This window comes from Cherax quadricarinatus, chromosome 35, assembly GCF_038502225.1.
Source record: "Cherax quadricarinatus isolate ZL_2023a chromosome 35, ASM3850222v1, whole genome shotgun sequence".
Taxonomy (NCBI): Eukaryota; Metazoa; Arthropoda; class Malacostraca; order Decapoda; family Parastacidae; genus Cherax; species Cherax quadricarinatus.
Genome location: NC_091326.1, coordinates 20,650,546 through 20,671,027, shown reverse-complemented (window position 1 = coordinate 20,671,027; position 20,482 = coordinate 20,650,546). Strand labels below are relative to the sequence as shown.

The window sequence follows — 20,482 nt, the reverse complement described above, 5'->3', positions numbered from 1 at the left end:
ATATAGAAATAAATATTTTTCAAGGACCAAGAAACTAGTACAATCTAGAAAGGTATTTTAACCCTTTGACTGTCACAGGCCCCTTTCTGAAACTGTCATTCTATGTCGCAAAATATTCGAAAAAAAAAAAATCTTATCAGAATGTTAGGATTATTTTACTGAGTGTTTTATTCCTAAAAAAAATTTTGTTGCCATCAGTACTTACTGAGATACAGAGGCACAAAGTTGGCAGAAAATGAGCGGTGTATGGCAATAGCGGCGAATGCCACCCACCCGGTATTCTTTTATTTACTCCAGTTCGAAGGTTTCTTGCATTTTCCAATATTTTTCTTTTCTAAGTAACTTATATGGCCTGTGAGACCAAAGTAAGGTGCATTGTTCAAATATACACTCATTGTTTACAACACAATAACTGAACAAACATTATCACTATGTGGTTGTACAGGTTGTGGGAGTGTGCGGTTGGGTGAGGCTGGGTAGTAGCAGCATGGGTAGTAGCATGGCCTGCTGCCGGTGCCACATGACTCGTGCCATCATCACTATCACCACCACCACCTGCTGCCTCACTCACATCATTCATACCCATCATAACAATAGCGTCATCTTCACTCTCAGGTCGTGGTGTAGGGCCACGGGATGTGCTCCGAGATTTACTCCTTCCCCTTGGAACAGCATATGAAACACTACCAGACTGCATGCTATGTCATATATACTGCCACTTCACTGGGGAATATTCACCCTCACTGTCACAACTAGAACTGCTTTCAATAATTTTGAAATCACTATCACTCTCACTTTCACTGCTCACATCAGAGTCTTGTACACAGGCAAATAGTTTCCTCTTTTGTCCTGGTACAGGTGAACGTGAACGAGCCATCCCAGCACCAGAGGTGGAAGGTCGTGGGTCATCTGGGTTTTCATCACTAATTACGTTATCCTGGGCACTTTTTTCAGCCACACCCACTTGAAAACCATGGAATTCACTTTCACTGACACTTTCATTGCTGTTAGAGCTATTACTTGGGAACAAAAGACCTCCAATCTGCCGAGGAGTGAGGTACTTCTTACTGCGAGGCATGGTGAAAATGGACTACCAAGATGGCGTTCCCACAATGCACCACTGAGTCCCAGATTTTTTTCACAGAGTGCACACCCACCACTCAGACCCATTCTCTCTCATGTAGGCCTACTAGCTTTCTCCCGCTTGATTTGAAGCCGCTAGAATTTACGCATATAAATACGTCAGAAACAGGTGCATAAGACGTATATATATGACGTAAACAGTCAAAGGGTTAAATACTGTGCAAGCATTATCTACTGGACAGATCACTGGGAGATGTAGCTTTTATCTCTGTTGGTCCATAGAATATGTTTAAATTTATATGTATTTGTCTTTTCTAAGTTGTATATAATTCTATCCATGATCAGTTCCACTAAACAGTTGCCCAAATTAGAAATTAAGAATTATTCAGAGTAATGTCTCTTACATGTACAGAAACTATATAGCATTTGCAGGATTCTACTATAAAAACTTTTGTTAATTAGTAATATGCATCTAAGTTATCATAATGGCTGTAATTAATGCATGATACAAAACATCAAAGGAAATTCAACTTAATTTGAATTAATAATAACTGTCCCCCTATAAACAAACTGCAGTAGGTAGTATTAGAATTCTTGTCAGATTTTCTAATGCTTGATTTGGTTTCATCAGACCGAACTGCACGGAGGAAACTGGTGATGAAGCTTCTGAGCCTTTTAGCTCTCTTGTTACCACCACTACAGTTATTACCACCACTACAGATGAAGCAGAAGTGTAATTAATCCTCAAAAATTGTACAAGTATTTTACACCAGAAGTTAAAACAAACTAAATCTTTGCAATTGTAAATGAAGCAGAAGGTAAACAAGTTAGTGGCATTTTAAAGGAATTGGCCCAAAACTAAGTTATAATTGGTGAAATTAAATATATTCTGTAATTTTGCAGCATAGATAATATTGAAGCTTAACAAAGTTTAATGGTGGAAATGTGTTGTGATTAAGTAGTATCCATATTGGTGCTAACTGGACCTAATGTCTGATATGCATCATGGACCATACCTTGTACTATGTGTAAACATTACTCATGGAAAATAGCGAGTGTGTTGGACATACAGTTTATGCCAACTTACCAGATAAAATGTGTGGGTAATAAGAAACCTTGAAAAATTGCATTGTATCAATGTTGTGATAATCCATGGCATGTCACTGGAGTACCGCCTCAGGAATAATTGGTAATTTTGCAATATCATAGCTATAGGTATGACTGATTAATTTTGTCATAAGTATTTTGAGTGATACGTTATCCTGCTCGTAATTTTTTCTAAAACGAGTTCCTTGGATTATTTTTCTTGTGGTTGTGTTGGGTGCTTCCTATTCTTTTGCCATAGCTCTCTAATATTTTCTTTATTGTAAGATTATGAAAACACTTTGTTTTTAATATTTTATATAAATTTTATATTTGCTAATTATTATAAAGTCCTAATTGTTATTAGTTAAAAAAAAAATATGATATTCTTTAAGTTAGAATGTATTATGTATTACATATCTGTAGTACTAAGGCAGCACACCAATAGTCATATTGAATTATTTTTTGGTGCATTATCAATTTAATTTTTATTTAAACATTCTAACAAACATAAATTTTAGCATGATACATATTCTACTTGTTTCTGAACCTTAAAGGTGTCAAGTATAAAAATCATAAAATTATTATTATTTTTAAGGTAGGACTTGTAACATTCCATTAGTTTATGTTTATGGTACTTAACATCACAAAGCCAAAGAAAAATCATATTAAGCAGTAGGTTTTATACATTTCTTTAGAGGATTTTGAATGTGTGCCTTTGTAGTTTCTCAGTGCTTCCATAATTGTGTAAGTACGAAGGTTTTATCAGTAATTACCTGGAAACATCTGAGTTTTATCTAGGAATCTGACATTTGCAGTTAGATGAGTGATACACTTCATGGCTGTGCTTAGTGTTAACTATCAGAAAACAGAACTATCTGTGACAGGGTTATTTTTTCCTTATAACCCAACTCTAAAAATTATGTATGAAAGGTATTCAGCATTTTTCTAAAATCATTACTTATTATAAAATCCTTTGTTTGAAGTATAAATCTTTGCTGTCAAGTATTGGTTGACGGCTTATGCTTGGAAATAAATATCGACATTTTACAAATTAATATATAGAGCACATGTTTTCTGTGAGTGCTTTAGCCAGATTTTAATAGTAGCAGGAATTCATTTATGAGCATGGAGAAAATTATGCCTGAGAATTTAATTTTCTGACCATTTATGTAAATGCTACTTTTTAAAAAAATAAATTTTTTTCTTGAAATTACACAGGCTATATTACACCACCATTTTTTTAACTAAGGTTTTTAAGCAAATCTTAATTTCAGTTTCAATCGTGGATTATTTTGTGGGGAGGGGGAGAGAGAGCAGCAAGATTTTGTTTACCTGTTCCATTTTGCCTAGCATGTAGTGGAAAGGAATAGAACCCAATCTTGTGTCTTATTATGTAATCAAATCTTTCATTAAAAACAGGCTGAGGGGTCACGTGTAATCTTCTTGAAACATTCTGGTGGTCACCTGAAGAGTTTTTTCCCCTTTCTCAAGGAAAAGTATGAAATAGCTGTGCAATTTTTTTTATATGCCAGTTTGTTTTACTTTGGACCAAAACTAACAATGTAATCTAACCTTGCTAAAAAAAAAATACATAATATAAAATAACATAATTTCAGAATGAAAGGCATAATACAGTGGCTGGAACAATTCATAAACAACCCACTCTTTCAGAAGGAATGTTATCTCAGGTTTCCAGTGTGGGTTATTTGTGAATTTAGTTTACCTTACATATTAAAGAATTTACACTATACGTACTCCATTTTGGTTACCTCCTGTTCTTGTATTTAAGACAACAAGCATTCAAAATATTTCAAAAATATTTTTTTTTATTAACTCTTGACTTTTCAGTCTGTTATACTCTTTGCAGTGAGGAAAAGGCAGTTGTGAAAGTTGTAGGTTACGAAAAAATTTGTCTTGATTGGTAGTTAGGTCGAGAATGCTGGTCTGGTTTCACTAATGTCCACGGTGTGATAACAGCTGTTGAACAATGAATATATGAAGAAGGCTTTTGCTTCCACAGTTATTCCTGAAAATTTACATTGTGTAAATCAACAGCAAAATATTTGACACTGATCTGCAAGAAGAAATAAGATTTGTTTTTAGAAAGTGTCATCAAAGTTTTGCATTAGTCCCAGTATTGAATTTGTATATTCAAAATGTACAGAAACATTTGAAGAAAGGTACTTCATTTGTTAAATGGACACTATAGCTATGACAATATCTTTTCTGCAAATGGCAGCAAAAGGATTTGTGTGAAATTTAATCTCATTCATGTAGCTAATAATTAACAATACTGGTTTTAAAGCTGTTAATATATGGTGCTTTTGTGATGAATGGCTACTTCTGAAAATTAATCTAGAGGTTATTTTTTGTTTCTAGCATCATGATATTCTTGCCTTTTAAGCTAAAATAGTTAATAAAATATGCAACCTTTATGCTCACATAATTGTAGCTTGCTATACATGTAATACAGTATTTTTTAGCATAATCGTTACTTAACAGCTGCAGTTTCTGCATGATAATTTATAAAATTCAGTAGTTATATACAAATTGTCATTTTCACCAGAAATACAATATAACTACTTGTTTTAACTAAGCATTCCCTCCAGAGGTGCATTGATGCCAATGAAGGGCTCTTGATCCAAAGAACTGGACTTATCAACATCTTCAAGGGGGGGCTCCTTGGCGTGGTGAAGAGGCTCTTGGTCTGAGGAATTAGACCTGTCGGTCTCCTTCCTCAGACCGAACCTAATTATCCCCCAATCCCCCCTTCCCTCTCCCATCCTCCCCTTTTTCCTTTCCTCCTCCTCCTAACCACCCCTCCCTTTTGCCCTTCCTTTTTGGCCTTTGGGATTTTTTCCCACAGGCGCGCTAGTTCCTAGGTAGGGGAAAGGGTACCGGGGTCCATCCCATCTTGGCGGTGGCGTAGTTTGCCATGGAATCTGGATTGCCTGGGGATGTCCCGATCCCTCTCCGGTATCCCGGAGGGTGGCTTTGGGTGTCTTTCGGGCGACGGGTGTATCTCTGGAAGCCACCTTTCAGATTCCGGGGGTGGTGGCCGAAGGAGGTATGCTTTGTAGCGGATATCCGGCCGCACTCTCTTTTGTCCACCGAGGTAGCTCGGCAGATGTGAGGTTGCTATCCCGGATTGCTGGTTTACTGGCATGATGGGTAGGGTATGGCACGGGTTCCATGCTGCATCTGCGCTACTTGCGGTGCTGAGGTCCTCTTGGGCGCGGAGAAAGATTTCTGGCTCTTTCATTCCTCCTAGGAACTATCCCTCCCTGGTCTCCCCTTTTTTTATTCTTTTTTTTATTTTTATTTTCTTTTCTTTCTTTTTTTTTTCCTTAAAAACAAAAAGAAAGAAGTAACCTAACTATGGAGTACCTGATCCATGACCCCGCTACCCCCAGGCCCCTTATTGTTACTGCAACCTGTTCTGACCTCGCCTCATCTTTTGGCCACTCTTCAGACATTCCTAAGGCCCCTGTACCTCTTGCTGGTGCTGTTTCCTCACCCGCTTCAGGTACCGGGGCTTCCACTGACTCCTTCGATTTGTCTGACCTCCGCTCTCCTTTGACTATGCTTTCGGCTTCTCCCTCTATGGTGCGGCGATTTTTGAATCGCCGGCCCGTCCCACGTCGGACCGACTCTAGTCCCACTTCTAAACGTCAACGACAATCTCCTAATGATGTTACTTCGTTACCTTCCCTTTCTACTCGGAAAAGACCGACACGTCATACACTCCCTCTCCACACTCGGTTTCAGACCACACAATGGACTAAATTCTTTACATTAAGACCGACTTCTTCTACTGCCTATCTTTCCAACCATAGTATTGGCAAAGCGCTCCTATGCCATGTTGGTAGAGATATTTCCTTTCATGCTCTTAAGAGTGGTACGCACATCATCACAGTCCAGAATTCTACCCAAGCTCATGATCTTTCTCTTCTTTCACATATCGGCACTATTCCTATCACTATCGAAAAACATCATTCCCTCAATTCTTGTAGTGGTACTGTTATTCTGCCCCATACCATAGTCCAACAGAATTTCCAGACATGTGGCACTGACATTCTCGAACAGCTGGAACTCCAAGATCTCCCAATTCTCAAGGAAGACACTTGTGTTCTTCCTGCCCGCGGGCGAAGACGATACCTTTGCAATGTGGCTCGTTTAACTTTTGACAGCCGTGAACTCCCATCCTCTGTTTATGTAGCAGGACATCGGTTACAAGTTCGGAAGGTGATCCCTACACCGCAACAGTGTAGGAATTGCTGTTGATTTGGCCACCCAGCAAAATATTGCAGATCTATAGCCGAATGCCCAGTCTTTGGTGCAGATGACCATTTTAATACGTCTTGCAGTCGAACTCCCTCTTGCCTTAATTGTCATGAGGCTCACCCTTCGTGCTCTCGCCGTTGGCAGGTCTACTTAAATGAGCGGGAAATTCATTGCCTCAAAGAGGCAGAAGGTCTCCCTTATGCTATGGCGGTTTCTCATCTCCGCCTCCAAGGGAGGCTGCCCCGTGTTTCTTATTCTCGTGTTTCAAAGCGTCCCCCCACTTCTGGGGACACATCTTTTGCAGCCTCCTCTGCGGTTGCCAGTCCCATAGTCACTCCTGTATCTAATTCTTTTGCTGTCCTGGGCTCAGACGTCCCTACTTCAACTCCTCAGTCTGTCCTCACTTCTTCGTGTCCTCCCTCACAAACCCCGGTATCGACAAGACCTCGTACGACACCTCCTCCCAATCGTCCCTCTACATCTCAGAGGCCCAAAAAATCTCCTTTAACCCCTCCTTCCCTTCATCCACCTCCACATTTTACCTTCCCGGTCTCTGTACCTGAGTCTTCCCCTTTCACTGGCTCTGTTACAAGTGTGGAGGTTCATCTTCCTCCTCGTATTGTGCCTTCCTCCCCTGTCCCCTCCCAAGTTTCTTCCTCTTCTGTCCCCTCCCACACTTCTCCAGTTCCCTCCACCATTTCGCCCCCCTACCTTGGTACAGTCCATTACAGCTCCGATCTTTACTCAAACTCCTCCTCCTTCCATCTCCAATATTGTCTCCCATACGACGTCTCTGAACTCCGAAACACCTGTGCAACTCCTTTCTTCACAACACACCGTTCCTTCGCTACTTGAACGTTTTCCTTTGCCACCGCATGTGGACTTTTCTAACCCTTTTAGTCCGTAGGTACCCTTACCTGCGGATTTCAGGTATCTTCATCGTTGCCAATCATGACCTATTTACAGTGGAAATATATATTCGCGGCCTCAGGGGTAATCGGGGTGAGCTTCAGATGTTGCTCTCCCAGTTTGTCCCTGTTGGTGTTTGCTTACATGAACCAAAATTACACTGTCGTTATCTATCCTATCTCAGGCTATAATTTATTGTATTCTTCAGATCCTTTTCCTGATGGGACCTTTAATGAAAGTGCCCTTCTTCTACGCACTGATATTCCGTACCATCAGCTATTTGTTCATACTTCGCTGCATTACACAGCAGCCCGTATCCACTTGCATAGGTGGTATACACTCTGTTCTTTGTATCTCTCTCCTTCTCAGGCATTATCTATCCCAGATATTGCCTTTCTTGTTTCGTCATTACCGCCACCACTTCTGTTACTTGGCGATTTTAATGCCCATCATTTCCTCTGGGGGGGTCTCACTGTGATTCCCGTGGCATTCAGTTAGAGGCTTTTCTTGCTACCCACCCGCTCCATGTTTTAAATACAGATACTCACACCCATTTTGATCCTCGGACCCATACTCTCTCTTGCATCGATCTCTCAGTCTGCTCTTCCTCCGTCGCATTAGACTTCACCTGGTCTGTTTGCCCAGATTTACATGACAACGATCATTTCCCAATCATTCTTACTTCCCCTTCATATTCACCACCTCTTCATAACTTACGCTGGCAATTTGATCAGGCAAATTGGAACCTTTACTCACAACTAACTGTTTTTAGTGAGGTTCCTTCTTCATCCTCCATTGATGAGCTTTTACACCTCTTCTCATCCTCCGTTTTAACCGCAGCTTCTCATTCTATATCCCAAACTTCGGGCATGCATTCTCAGAAATGCGTGCCTTGGTGGTCTCCTGCCTGTGCTCGTGCAGTACGTTTGAAACGTGCTGCGTGGGGCAGGTACCGGTACAATAGAACCACAGAGAGACTTCTTGATTTTAAGCAGAAGCATGCGATCGCTCGCCGTGTCATCCGTGACGCTAAACGCACTTGCTGGCGAGATTATGTCTCCACCATCACCTCTGCTTCCTCTGTGAGTGCAGTCTGGAAAAAAGTACGAAAACTGAGTGGTAAATATTCTCCTGACCCGACTCCTGTTCTGCGGGTTGCCGGTGTTGATATAGCAAACCCACTAGATGTTGCCAATGAAATTGGCAATCATCTGGTCCGTATTTCTCAGGGGCTCCATCTATGCCCCTCATTTCTTTCCTCAAAGTCTGCCAGAGAGTTAGCACCCTTGGACTTTTCTTCTCTCAGAGAAGAGCAGTATAATGTGCCTTTTACACTCCAGGAACTGGAGGCAACACTCAGCTTGCCGATCATCAGCAGCTGGGCCCGACGACATTCATATTCGTATGCTACAACATTTACATCAGTCAGCCCTTGCAGTCCTATTATGCCTTTTCAATCTTATTTGGTCACAGGGAGTTCTTCCACAGCTGTGGAAATCTGCCATTGTTCTCCCTTTCCACAAACCAAGTACTACGGGACATGAAGCCTCCCACTATCGTCCCATTGCTCTTACCAGTGCAGTTTGCAAAGTGATGGAACGCCTGGTAAATAGACGTTTAGTGTGGTATTTAGAGACACACAACAGTCTCTCCACTCGTCAATATGGCTTTTGTAAGGGCCGTTCTACTATAGACCCCTTACTACGCTTGGATACGTATGTTCGTAATGCCTTTGTGAATAACCACTCAGTCATTGCCATATTTTTCAACCTTGAGAAGGCATATGACACAACTTGGAGGTATAATATTTTGGCCCAAGCCCACTCCTTAGGCCTTCGAGGCAATCTACCATCCTTCCTTAAAAACTTTTTAACCAACAGACATTTCCGTGTTCGGGTTAATAATGTGCTCTCCCCGGACTTTATCCAAGCTGAAGGTGTCCCCCAGGGATGTGTTCTGAGCACAACACTTTTTCTCCTTGCTATAAATGATTTGGCCTCTAGTCTTCCATCCAATATTTGGTCATCACTTTATGTTGATGACTTCGCTATTGCATATGCAGGCGCTGACTGTCACCTCATTACAGTTTCTCTCCACCATGCGGTCAACCGTGTTTCCAATTGGGCCACCCTTGGGTTTAAATTTTCCAGTATCAAAACTCGCCAAATTACTTTCACTAGACGCTCTGTCATCTCCGATCATCCTTTGTACCTCTATGGCTCCCGTATCCCTGAACGTGATAGTCAGGTTTCTAGGCCTCCTCTTTGACCGTAGGTTATCCTGGAAACCTCACATTACCTCTGAAGGCAACTTGTAACAGCCGGCTGAACCTTCTTAAAACCCTTGTTCATCTTTCGTGTGGAGCTGATCGTCGAACTCTCCTTTGCCTACATTCTGCCCTTGTTTTATCAAAACTTGATTATGGTGACCAGATCTATTCAGCGGCCTCTCCTGCTACTCTCTGTAGCCTTAACCCCATTCATCACCAAGGATTACATTTATGCCTTGGTGCTTTCCGCTCTTCCTCTGTTGAGAGCCTTTATGCAGAAGCGAATGTTCCATCCTTATCCGATCGCCGTGATGCCCATTGCCTTCGCTACTATGTACGCTCTCATGATCTCCGCAATCCTTCCATTTATAGACTGGTCACCGATATTAGTAGACATTCTTTACTTGTTCGCTGCCCGTTTGCTCCGTCCCTTCTCCCTTCGCCTACATTCGCTCTTGTCTTCTCTTCAATTACCACCTCTCTATGTTCATATAGCATCTCACTTTTCCCTACCCCCCTGGGAAGTTCCAGCTGTTCGAGTCTGTTCTTTCTCACTCCCTTGCTCGAAAGCCCAACTGTCTACAGTAGCTTCCCGCTCTCTTTTTCTTGACCACTTCCACTCTCATTCTCATGCCATTGTAGTGTACCCAGATGGCTCTAAGTCTTCTGACAGCGTAGGATTCGCAGCAGTGTTTCCGGACAGCGTCGTACGAGGGCATTTACTATCTTCGGCTAGTATCTTTACTGCTGAATTGTATGCCATTCTTGCAGCACTTATCCGTATTGCATCTATGCCTATGTCATCATTTGTGGTTGTCTCAGACTGCCTTAGTGCTTTACAGGCTATACAGAAATTTGATACACCTCACCCCTTAGTCCTCCGTATCCAACTTTGGCTACGCCACGTGTCTTCCAAGCATAAAGATATTGTTTTTTGTTGGGTCCCTGGTCATGTTGACGTACAGGGCAATGAACAGGCAGACACTGCTGCGCAGTCAGCAGTACATGACCTACCAGTTTCATATAGAGGTGTTCCATTTACGGACTATTTTGCTGCAATAGCTACCCACCTTCACACCCATTGGCAACAACGTTGGTCTACTCTGCTTGGTAACAAACTTCAGTCTATTAAACCGAGTATAGGTTACTGGCCGTCTTCTTGTCACCAGCGTCAAGGTTGGGAGACTACTTTCTCCCGTCTTCGCATTGGCCATACTCGTCTTACTCATGGTTATCTCATGGAGAGGAGCCCTGCTCCTCTCTGTGAGAATTGTCAGGTTCCATTATCAGTTAGCCACATTCTATTAGACTTCCCACTTTATCAACAAGCACGCAGAATATACCTCCAACGTCGTCTTTCGCTCCGCTGCTCTCTCTTTACCTTCCCTTCTCGCTGATGGACCCACCTTTCATCCGGACTCTCTCATTGACTTTTTGACAACAACTGATTTACTTCACAAACTCTGATGATACCTTCAGCCCTTTCTACCTCAATCTCTTGCTGCCCTCTACCCCCGCACTGTCCCCTGCCCCGCTGTTTTCTGTAACCTACTGATCATCCCTCCCCCCCTTCTACCGCCCAATACCCTCGCTTCCTTCCCTACCCTGCAGCGCTGTATAGCCCTTGTGGCTTAGCACTTCTTTTTTATTATAATAATAAAATGGACTTATCAACCCTTAATGTCTCCAGTTCCCCAGACACTGTGACTCCCTGTGGGTTTAGCACTTCCCTCAATTAAAATACAAAATTAACCAGGCTCTGATGTTTATTTGCTGATAGTAATTTTTTGAAAGACTGCCTTCTTTAATATTCAATGTTATGCTGCTATTACATAACTTTGCACGATAATATTTTTTATCGCCTCCCATCTCCCACTAAGGTGAGTGGTCCAAAAAAATAAGACAACACATTCACCATCATTGTTGTCTATATGCATAGATATCACACTTTGGGTGGCCTACCAAACTGCAACATCTTCACCCATCCAGAATGCAGGCACTGTACTTCCCACCTCCAGGACTAAAGTATGGCTGACCAGTTTTTCTAAAATCTTTCATAATCATTAGTTTGCTCACATTCCAGCACCACATTAAACCATGAAAACCACTTAGTTGCCACTTAGTCTGATCTAAAATGTTTACAGCTAAAGCTTGACCACCCCCGCTCCTTTAACCCTTACCCCTAACCTTTCCTGGAAAATCCTGATACTCCTTCATTCCACCCCTAATTTGTAAATCCTTGTAGTCATTCTATTCACCCCCATCCTCTAAATGCCCAAACCTACCTAAACAACCCCCTCTGAATTATACCTTTGGTGATGTCACAGTCTTCTTCCTATGCTTTTCTCTGCATAATATAACACCATGCATTGCCTTCAAATATGACATCTCTACTGTCTCTAGCCTCTTCATTGCAGCAGTATTTGAAGCTCATGCGTCACACTTGTATAAAAGTTTTATATTGGTATATTCTTGGTACATTCTTCTTTTTGCCTTGTATATTCTGAAGTTTACAACTTTTTTTTAGACCCATCTACCAACATGTTCTCTCCAAAATATCTGAATACATTCACTTTTTCCATACTCCCTCCAATCTGATAACCATTTTTTTCATTGCCTTCACTTTTTGATGTGCATCACCTTGCTCTTTATGTTCATTTATATTTTCCTTCTTTTGCATACCCTCCTAAATTCATCCACCAACCTTTGCCACTTCCCTCCAGAATCTCCCTAAAGAACTGATAATAACAAAGAGCAATTATAACAACTTCCATATTGTAGTAGATTCACTATCCTTTAATATCACATTCCCCAACATTTCAGCGTTCACTTTTTGTAATGCCATCTATAAATATGTTTAACAACTATAGTGATTTCATTCATACATTGCTGTCTAAGGTCTGCTTATACAGTGGAACCTTAGTTGTCAAATTTAATTCATTCCAGATGTCGATTCGGCAGCCAAAATGGATGACAACCAAAGCAATTTTTCCTATAAAGAATAATGTGAATTGAATTAATCCATTCCAGACCCCCAAATGACAATATAAGAATTTATTAAAAATGTACTAACTACTACATAAAACTATAAAAATGAATACTAAAAGAAACTGTAACTGAAATACTGTACAGTAAATAAAAATTTAACTGTCTCTTACCTGTCAGAGGAGAGCTAATGACATACTAGAAGCAGGAGATGGAGGGGGGGGTATGTTACTGCTTGGCAGGAGAAATGCTTATTAATATGTTGGGCAGCTGTCCTTCTGGTGTTTTCTCTTCTGTCTCTTTTTCACCACTAACACCTTGTTGTGGTGCACTGGTTCTTTATCTCGCTAAAAACCTGTCCACTGAAGTTTGTTTCAGGCTCTGCTTGTCTAAATGGAGACATAACACTGCCATTGTACATGTTAGAGAGATGGATAGCCACTGCTTTGTCTGGAATGGTATTTTTCAGCAAACTCCTGCACTTCACACCATTTAGCACACATTTCCTTGATAAGTGCAATGGGACATCATTCCTTCCCTCTACTTCCTCTGATGACAGCTCCTCCACTGCAGTCTGTTGCTACTCCTTCTGAAAATCTGCAAGTTCTTCTGTGGTGAGTTCAGTACTGTGCTCCTCCACCAACTCCTCCATATCATCTTTAGTCACCTCTAGGCCCAAGGTCTTCCCCAGGGGCACAATATCCTCTACTGGCTCAGGCTCATTTTCAAAGCTTTCAAAATCCCACAATTTCTTTCATGCTGACTGCATGGTCCTGGAAGACACATTCCCCAGGCTTTTTACTATAAGCCTCAAGCAGGTGAGGATATTGAAATGATCCTTCCAGAACTCCCTGAGGGTTAAATTTGTTTCTGAAGTGATTTTCAGTACACAATCTGTGAGCACATGACCCAAGCCGTTCGCATTGTCGGTCGACAACCAAGTGAACGTACGAAAACCAGGACATTTTTTCTGGAATCCCTCATTCCAAAATCGATCTGTTCGACAAGTAATGCAGTTGACAACCGAAGTTCCACTATACTCTTTAAAACAATTCCTCCTGCATAAAGGAACTCTCATGTAACTCTTACTCGCAATTGTTCCCCTTTTCCCTTGTATGAAGAAATTATGCCAATCCTTGGGTACTTTCCCATCTTTCCAAACACTCCAAAACTATATCCCCGTCCTGCTCTTAACATCTCTGTCTTGATCCACCTGTAAACTGTCGGTTCATTTTTAACAGATTGTCCTGTCTATCAGTGGGCATGCAGAATTCACTTCCGACGTCTCCATCCCCTAATGTACTTTACCTGACTTCCTTGCTGAAAGTTCACCCTTGATGCAGAATCACTCCTGACTTTTTTATTGGATGTTAACTTATTGCCCAAGCTTTGATCATATTTTACCTTGAGCACTCTACCCCCAGTAACCTTTACTCTAGCACTCTCCTGCCTAACCTCCAAATATTCCTTCTTTACCACATCCCACCCTGCAGTACTGTATGACACTTGGGTCTAGGGCTTAGTTTATATTATTAATCCATTTGTTCCAGCTATTTTACCCTTTCATTCTAGCCACTGCATCACACACCTCCCCATTTACCTTGGGCTCCTCCTTGCTCCTAAAAGATTTTATTCCTCCTTGCCCACTGCATAAAATCACAGCCTCACTTTCTTCAGCAATGTTAACTCAAAATACTCTCTACATCTTCCTGGTACCTCCACCTCATCTAACATCTTGCATTTTTAACTACCAAGTCCATTTGCATCCCTAGTTTTTTTTGTTTTCGGCCAAGTATGCTTATAAAGCCTTACCTATTCTCTCACTGGCTGTTATGCACTCCCTCATCACTTTCAACCTCTCCACATATTGCATGCTATGTGTATCACTGTTACATTGTAAAAGCCTCTCATGCTCCTTGCCATATGGAGGGTTTGAACCCATGGCAAGCCAGCTCTAAAGCTAGCTACATAGTGTGCTATCCACTGTGCCTTGTTGGCTTATGATTCTCCAATTAAGTGAATTTCTGAGCACTAGAAGGTTAGCATGGGGCCACTGTGACCACAAATGCAGGTTTTTACAGATGAATCTCACCAGCATGGTTGTGGCAAATTCTAGTTAAAATCCCTTCAAAACCATTATGAAGTTGTATGACACGAATGTAAATGCCTCACCAGATAAAGGGTTCAAACTCACGGTAAACCAGTCCTAAGGCTAGTAGGCCAGTGCACTATCCACTGTACCGTATCTATAAAAACCTACATTTATGGTCACATTAAGATCCATGCTAACCTTCGTAATTGGATGAATCTTATTAGGCTGGCATTATACAGTGGATAGAAGACTGGTATGCTAGTTTTAGGACTAGCTGGCTATGGCTTCAAATCCTGCATTCAGTGAGTTTCATACAATTGTGTTGTAGTTTTTTTTTTTTTTCCTGGGCTGCCACCACCACCTACCATTATCCACTAGTCATTCCTCTTCTCACCTGCACCCACCCTTCTATACCCAACAATTTCTGGGCACTTCAGAGGTACTGTATGTTCTTAAATTTACCCCATACCTCTTCTACTTCCTTCTTGGTACCTTTATTCACTCTAGCCTGCATTTCTTCCAATACTTGCTTAAGTCTTACCCTAACTGTCTCCTTTAGTTCATTCACTTTAACTTCATTCTTACCTATTGATGCCATTTTCCTTGTACTACATCTCTTTTTCCCTCTGACTGTAGCTACCACTAAATAATGACATATCTCTCAGGCCTCTAAAAATGTGTATATAAAGACATCTACCTATCAACCATTTATCAACTAATACATAGTCTAGCAAACTGCCGTCATTGTGCCCTATGTCAATTCTCTTATATTTGTCCTCTCTTTGTCAGATAGGTATTGTCTATTACCACACTTCTTTCTTGGCATAATTCATTATCATTTACTCCAGGAACTCCCAATTTACCTACTATGCCATCTAAAAATCACTCTCACTTTAGCATTTACTTCCCCCATAAAAAGTATTGCTCAACACTTCCTTAAAATCTCTCCTCTACACTCCTCTTATTATCAGGTGCATGAACACGCTAACCTGTTTCTTGCCTCTCACCTTAATTCTAACCCACATAATCCATTAATTTCAACATCTGTACCACTTCTTTTCTTACCATAATTAATTTTAATATTACTGCTACTTTTTTTTTTAACTCTGGCTATCTCAAATACACTCAGTTTAACCCCATTTATTCCCCATTAAAATTTTACCAACCCTTTACCTGATGCTAGGACATCCCACTTCTCATTCATAATGTTACCAATCAAGTCTTTCTTATCTGTGCTATACAAACACACATGAAAAACCTAGCCTCAATTTCTTTTTCCTTTTAGTAATTTATGCAGGAATTACTAACCCCCTCATTCCCAGCATGTTAGTCTCTTTACAACACATATGGCTTACAGTGGATGAATTTTCACCCACCTCCTCATGGAACTGAAAAGAATACTACAAGGACAAGAATTATTAAGAAAAAATGGATGTATACACATACAGGCACATGCACACCCATATGTGTAGCATATACTGATTGTAAGTAGTAGTAGCAAAATTTACTTCATACATGTTCGTGATACAGAAAGAAGACCAGCAACCTTGTCATTGTATAAAATATTTAACAGGTTTCCATTTCACATTCACATGGCAGGCTTAGTACCTCCGTGGGTGGTTGCTGTCTACAAGGAGAATTGAAACTGCTTGGGTAACTTCCATTGTGTCTGTACACACCATCTGTATCCATAGTTATTATACAGTACATAGTATATGTTGATGTTAATATTTTTAAAGTCAGTGACTGGATTATAACATTTAATGCTCATTATGAAATTTAAAAATAAATGTGCTCAACTTAATGGGACCAAAATGTTAGAGAATATATATCATTGACCCCCATGCAGATGTGTAAGAGTTCCCAAAGATGACAATTTCTCAATTTTGTATCAGTGTTACAGCTTCCAAATTTCAGTGTTCAAGCATAATGAAAAGAAATATTTGCATTACCTTAATAGTAATTTAGGATGTAAAACTAAAAGAAATCTTAATTTGTAATAGCTATTTATATGGAATCAACTTTCAGCTGTGTTTTGTATGATGTCTCATATAGTTAATGTTTTGATGTCATGTAGCTTGATGCTGAAAAGATACTTAAATGACTATAATTCTCAGTAATTGATTCACTGATTAGCTCACACTGCATTATCATAAAAATGTACTCTTAAGGATACATGATCTTTTGCAAATTTCAATGTACATGTATATAGCTTCCATAATTATGTTGAATACTGTATGGCTTCACAGAATATTCATCTAACCATTTATATGGTAGGCATTACAAACCAGCAGTTATCCTGGCTCACATTTTGTCTTTGGAAATGCAAAAAATGTTTTTCAACAGATTTTCTGCTTAATTGCCATATATGGGCATTATTGCCTCTGTGCCAAAAATTCAATTTGAATATCTTTCCTGAGTTGAAATATTAAGAATTAAATCTTGAATTATTTATGTACTGATAAATCTCTGTATAATTAAATAAATGAGAGTTATGCTTATGTTGAAATTTTGTAAAAAAAAAAAAAAAAAAAAAAATACTATATTTGCTGTGTAGTTTATAATGTAAGCATTTATTGATTTAAGAAATTTATGTATGGAAATGCAGTTATTTTAAGTGTTTAAAACATATAATAATAGGGAAGATTACCATGTTCCTGCCAGGAAAGGTTGTGTAATTACAGTAAATTGGTCTTGGTCCAGTGTTCGTGCTCGCCATATAAAATTCTACTAATGTAGTCAAGGTTTTTTTTTTTAGTTATTATCCCTAAAACACAGTAAAGATTCAAATATAGTTCATAAATTTCCATAAGAAACACAGTATGCAAGTCAAAGGTTTATACTAAGAACAAATATAATTTTTTACATTAATGTTTTCACATCATTGAAGTTAGATAATAGAAATAATTTAATAATTACAGTAATTGCTTTATTGAGTTAAAAAAGATATTGGTTTTGGTTATTCCATGAATTGGGCTCCAATTGATGTTAATTGGAGTGAGTATGACTGTCATTTATGGTACTTTCCTCTGAATTGTATTCTAGTCAATTTAAGGTAGATTTTGTTAACTTTGATATTGTATTAATGTTGGTAGAATTACCGACTTCGATATTGTAGTTTTCTTCAGCCAGATTCAGGTAACTTTCCTATTTTCATGTGGGTGGCTAGTAAATGAATACTAAAGAGTATTAAATAGTTTACTGTATAAACCTCTGCTCCCTCTCAATATGTTATAAATTATGAGTAAATATTTGTAATCATTAGGTAAAAAAAAAAATTCTTGAGGTACTGATGACATGTAATGAACTTGTAATATTTTGAAAGGACTTGTGTACTTTTAAGAAATTGTTTTAATAAAAATTGCTCCTTGCAGAATTAAATAATAGAGAAATTCTCAAGTGCTCTTAATTATACAGCTATTGATAACAATAGTATCTTGATAGAAAAGTTCACTATAGTGTTGTCTGACAGAGGTACTGTAATATTTTTCCATGAAAATAGTATTATGAAGCTCCTGCACAAGATGTGTACTAAAGTTTTGTTGAAAATATATTTATAGGCCATAATAAATATTTTAATGTATAATGCATTTTCTTCATCCAAACTAGAAAGAGTCAGAGTATATGACATGCAATTACCTATTTACAATTAATCAGTAAGGGTGATAACAGCACTCGCAGTGTATTTAGTACATTACACTTAAGGATGAAAATAAACTGTTTGTACAGTATGCAGGTGAAATGCATAACAAGCTAACTACTTAAACCATAATTTCTTCAGATAGAATTCTGGTCTTGGAAACCCACTGAAACATTGACCAATTAGAATTTTTTTTTTTCCACTTAAAATTTTATCCCTGTAAACAGCCACTTATGTGTGTTGGGATTATAATTTCCATGTTATACAGTAGTCTCCCCATGTCTGCGGGTGATACATACCAAGACTACTGCAGATAGTAGCAAACTCTAAGTTGTTTTTCGTTTACAGATCTCCCCATGATAGTTTAATTGATAAATTACTCGCAATAAGACATTACGATGTTAATGGTTGGGGATTGTCAACAGTGGACGTGGTTTGTTTTTCAATCTTTTGGAAAAACATCTTGACGGGAAGTTGTTTCTTTCTTTTCAGCTCGTCAAACATTTGCTGGAAAGGTTCTGGTGCTTCCATGATTATACGGGGGACTTTAATGCTGTGTTCCACTGTAGGATCATAATGATTTTTTTCTTTAGTCTGTGCAGTCCAAAACACTTTACCAAATTTTCTATTTAATATTTTCAGGCTGCTGTAAACCACAGATAAAAAACAGTAGGGGAGTTAGTAGAGAGGGAGCTGGAGGTATTGGGTAGATGGCAGGAATATTTTGACGAACTTAAAATGTTGATGATGAAAGGGAGGAGGTAATTTCGTTCATTGGTCAGGGAGGTATAAGATCTATTAGGAGTGAAGAAGAGCAGGATGTGAGTGTGGGGAAGGTGCGTGGGGCATTACGTACAATGAAAGGGGATAAAGCAGCAGGAACTGACGGGATCATGACAGGACTGTTAAAAGTAGGGATGATATTGTGTTGGAGTGGTTGGTATTTTTGTTTAATAAATGTATGAAAGAGGGGAAGGTACCTAGGGATTGGCAGAGAGTGTATAGTTCCTTTATATAAAAGGATGGGGGACAAAAGAGATTGTAAAAAACTATAGGGGTATAAGTAATGTAATGTGTAATGTCACCATCGTTGTTTGATATATTTATAGACTGGGTTGTAAAAGGAGTAAATGCTAGGGTGTTCAGGAGAGGGGTGGAATTAAACTATCAGGAATCAAATGTAAAATGGGAGTTGACAGTTATTTTTTGTTGATGATACTGTGCTTATGAGAGATTCTACAGAAAAGTTCCAAAGGTTAGTGGACAAGTTGGGGAGGGTGTGTAAAGGTAATAAGTTGAAAGTGAACATAGAAAAGAGTAAGGTGATGAGGGTATCAAACGATTTAAATAAAGAAAAATTGGATATCACATTGGAGAGAGGGAGTATGGAAGAAGTGAATATTTTCAGATATTTGGGAGTTGACTTGTCAGCAGATGGGTTTATGAAGAATGAGGTTAACCATAGAATTGATGAAGGAAAACAAGGCGAGTGGTGCATTGAGGTATCTGTGGAGACAAAAAACATTATCCATGGAGGCAAAGAAGGGAATGTACGAAAGCATAGTGGTACCAACACTCTTATGTGGGTGTGAAGCTTAGGTTGTAAATGCTGCAGCGAGGAGGTGGCTGGAGGCAGTGGAGATATCCTGTCTAGATATTATGCAGAAAATTTGGAGTGTGAAAATTAGGAGGAGGTGTGGAGTTACTAAAAGTATTAGTCAGAGGGCTGAAGAGGGGTTGTTGAGGTGGTTTGGTCATTTAGAGAGAATGGATCAAAGTAGAATGATTTAGAGAACGTATAAATCTGTAGGGCAAGGAAGGCTCGGTAGGGGTTGTCCTCGAAAAGGTTGGAGGGAGGGGGTGAAGGAAGTTTTGTGGGCGAGGGCTTGGACTTCCAGCAAGCATGTGTGAGCATGTTAGATAGGAGTGAATGGAGACAAATGGTTTTTGGGACCTGATGAGTTGTTGGAGTGTGAGCAGGGTAATAATTTGTGAAGGGATTCCGGTAAACCGGTTATTTTTATGTAGCCGGACTTGAGTACTGGAAATAGGAAGTACAATGCCTGCACTTTGAAGGAGGGGTTTGGGATATTGGCAGTTTGGAGGGGTATGCTATATATCTTTATATATGCTT

At 39.6% G+C, this 20,482-nt stretch overlaps 1 protein-coding gene across 2 annotated transcripts in view; it reads left to right on the top strand.

Annotated features, from left to right (window-relative positions):
* The window catches only part of LOC128695093 (phospholipid-transporting ATPase VD), a gene marked incomplete at its 5' end in the record, with an annotated part of 81,919 nt that extends 63,625 nt beyond the window's left edge, over positions 1 to 18,294 (top strand). For both annotated transcript variants that reach the window (XR_011392815.1, XM_070091427.1), the window contains 1 exon segment: positions 1,715 to 18,294. Coding sequence is in view for 1 of the 2 variants with exons in the window: in XM_070091427.1 (XP_069947528.1) it covers positions 1,715 to 1,820 (106 nt within the window).
* Positions 18,295 to 20,482: the final 2,188 nt, after the last annotated feature.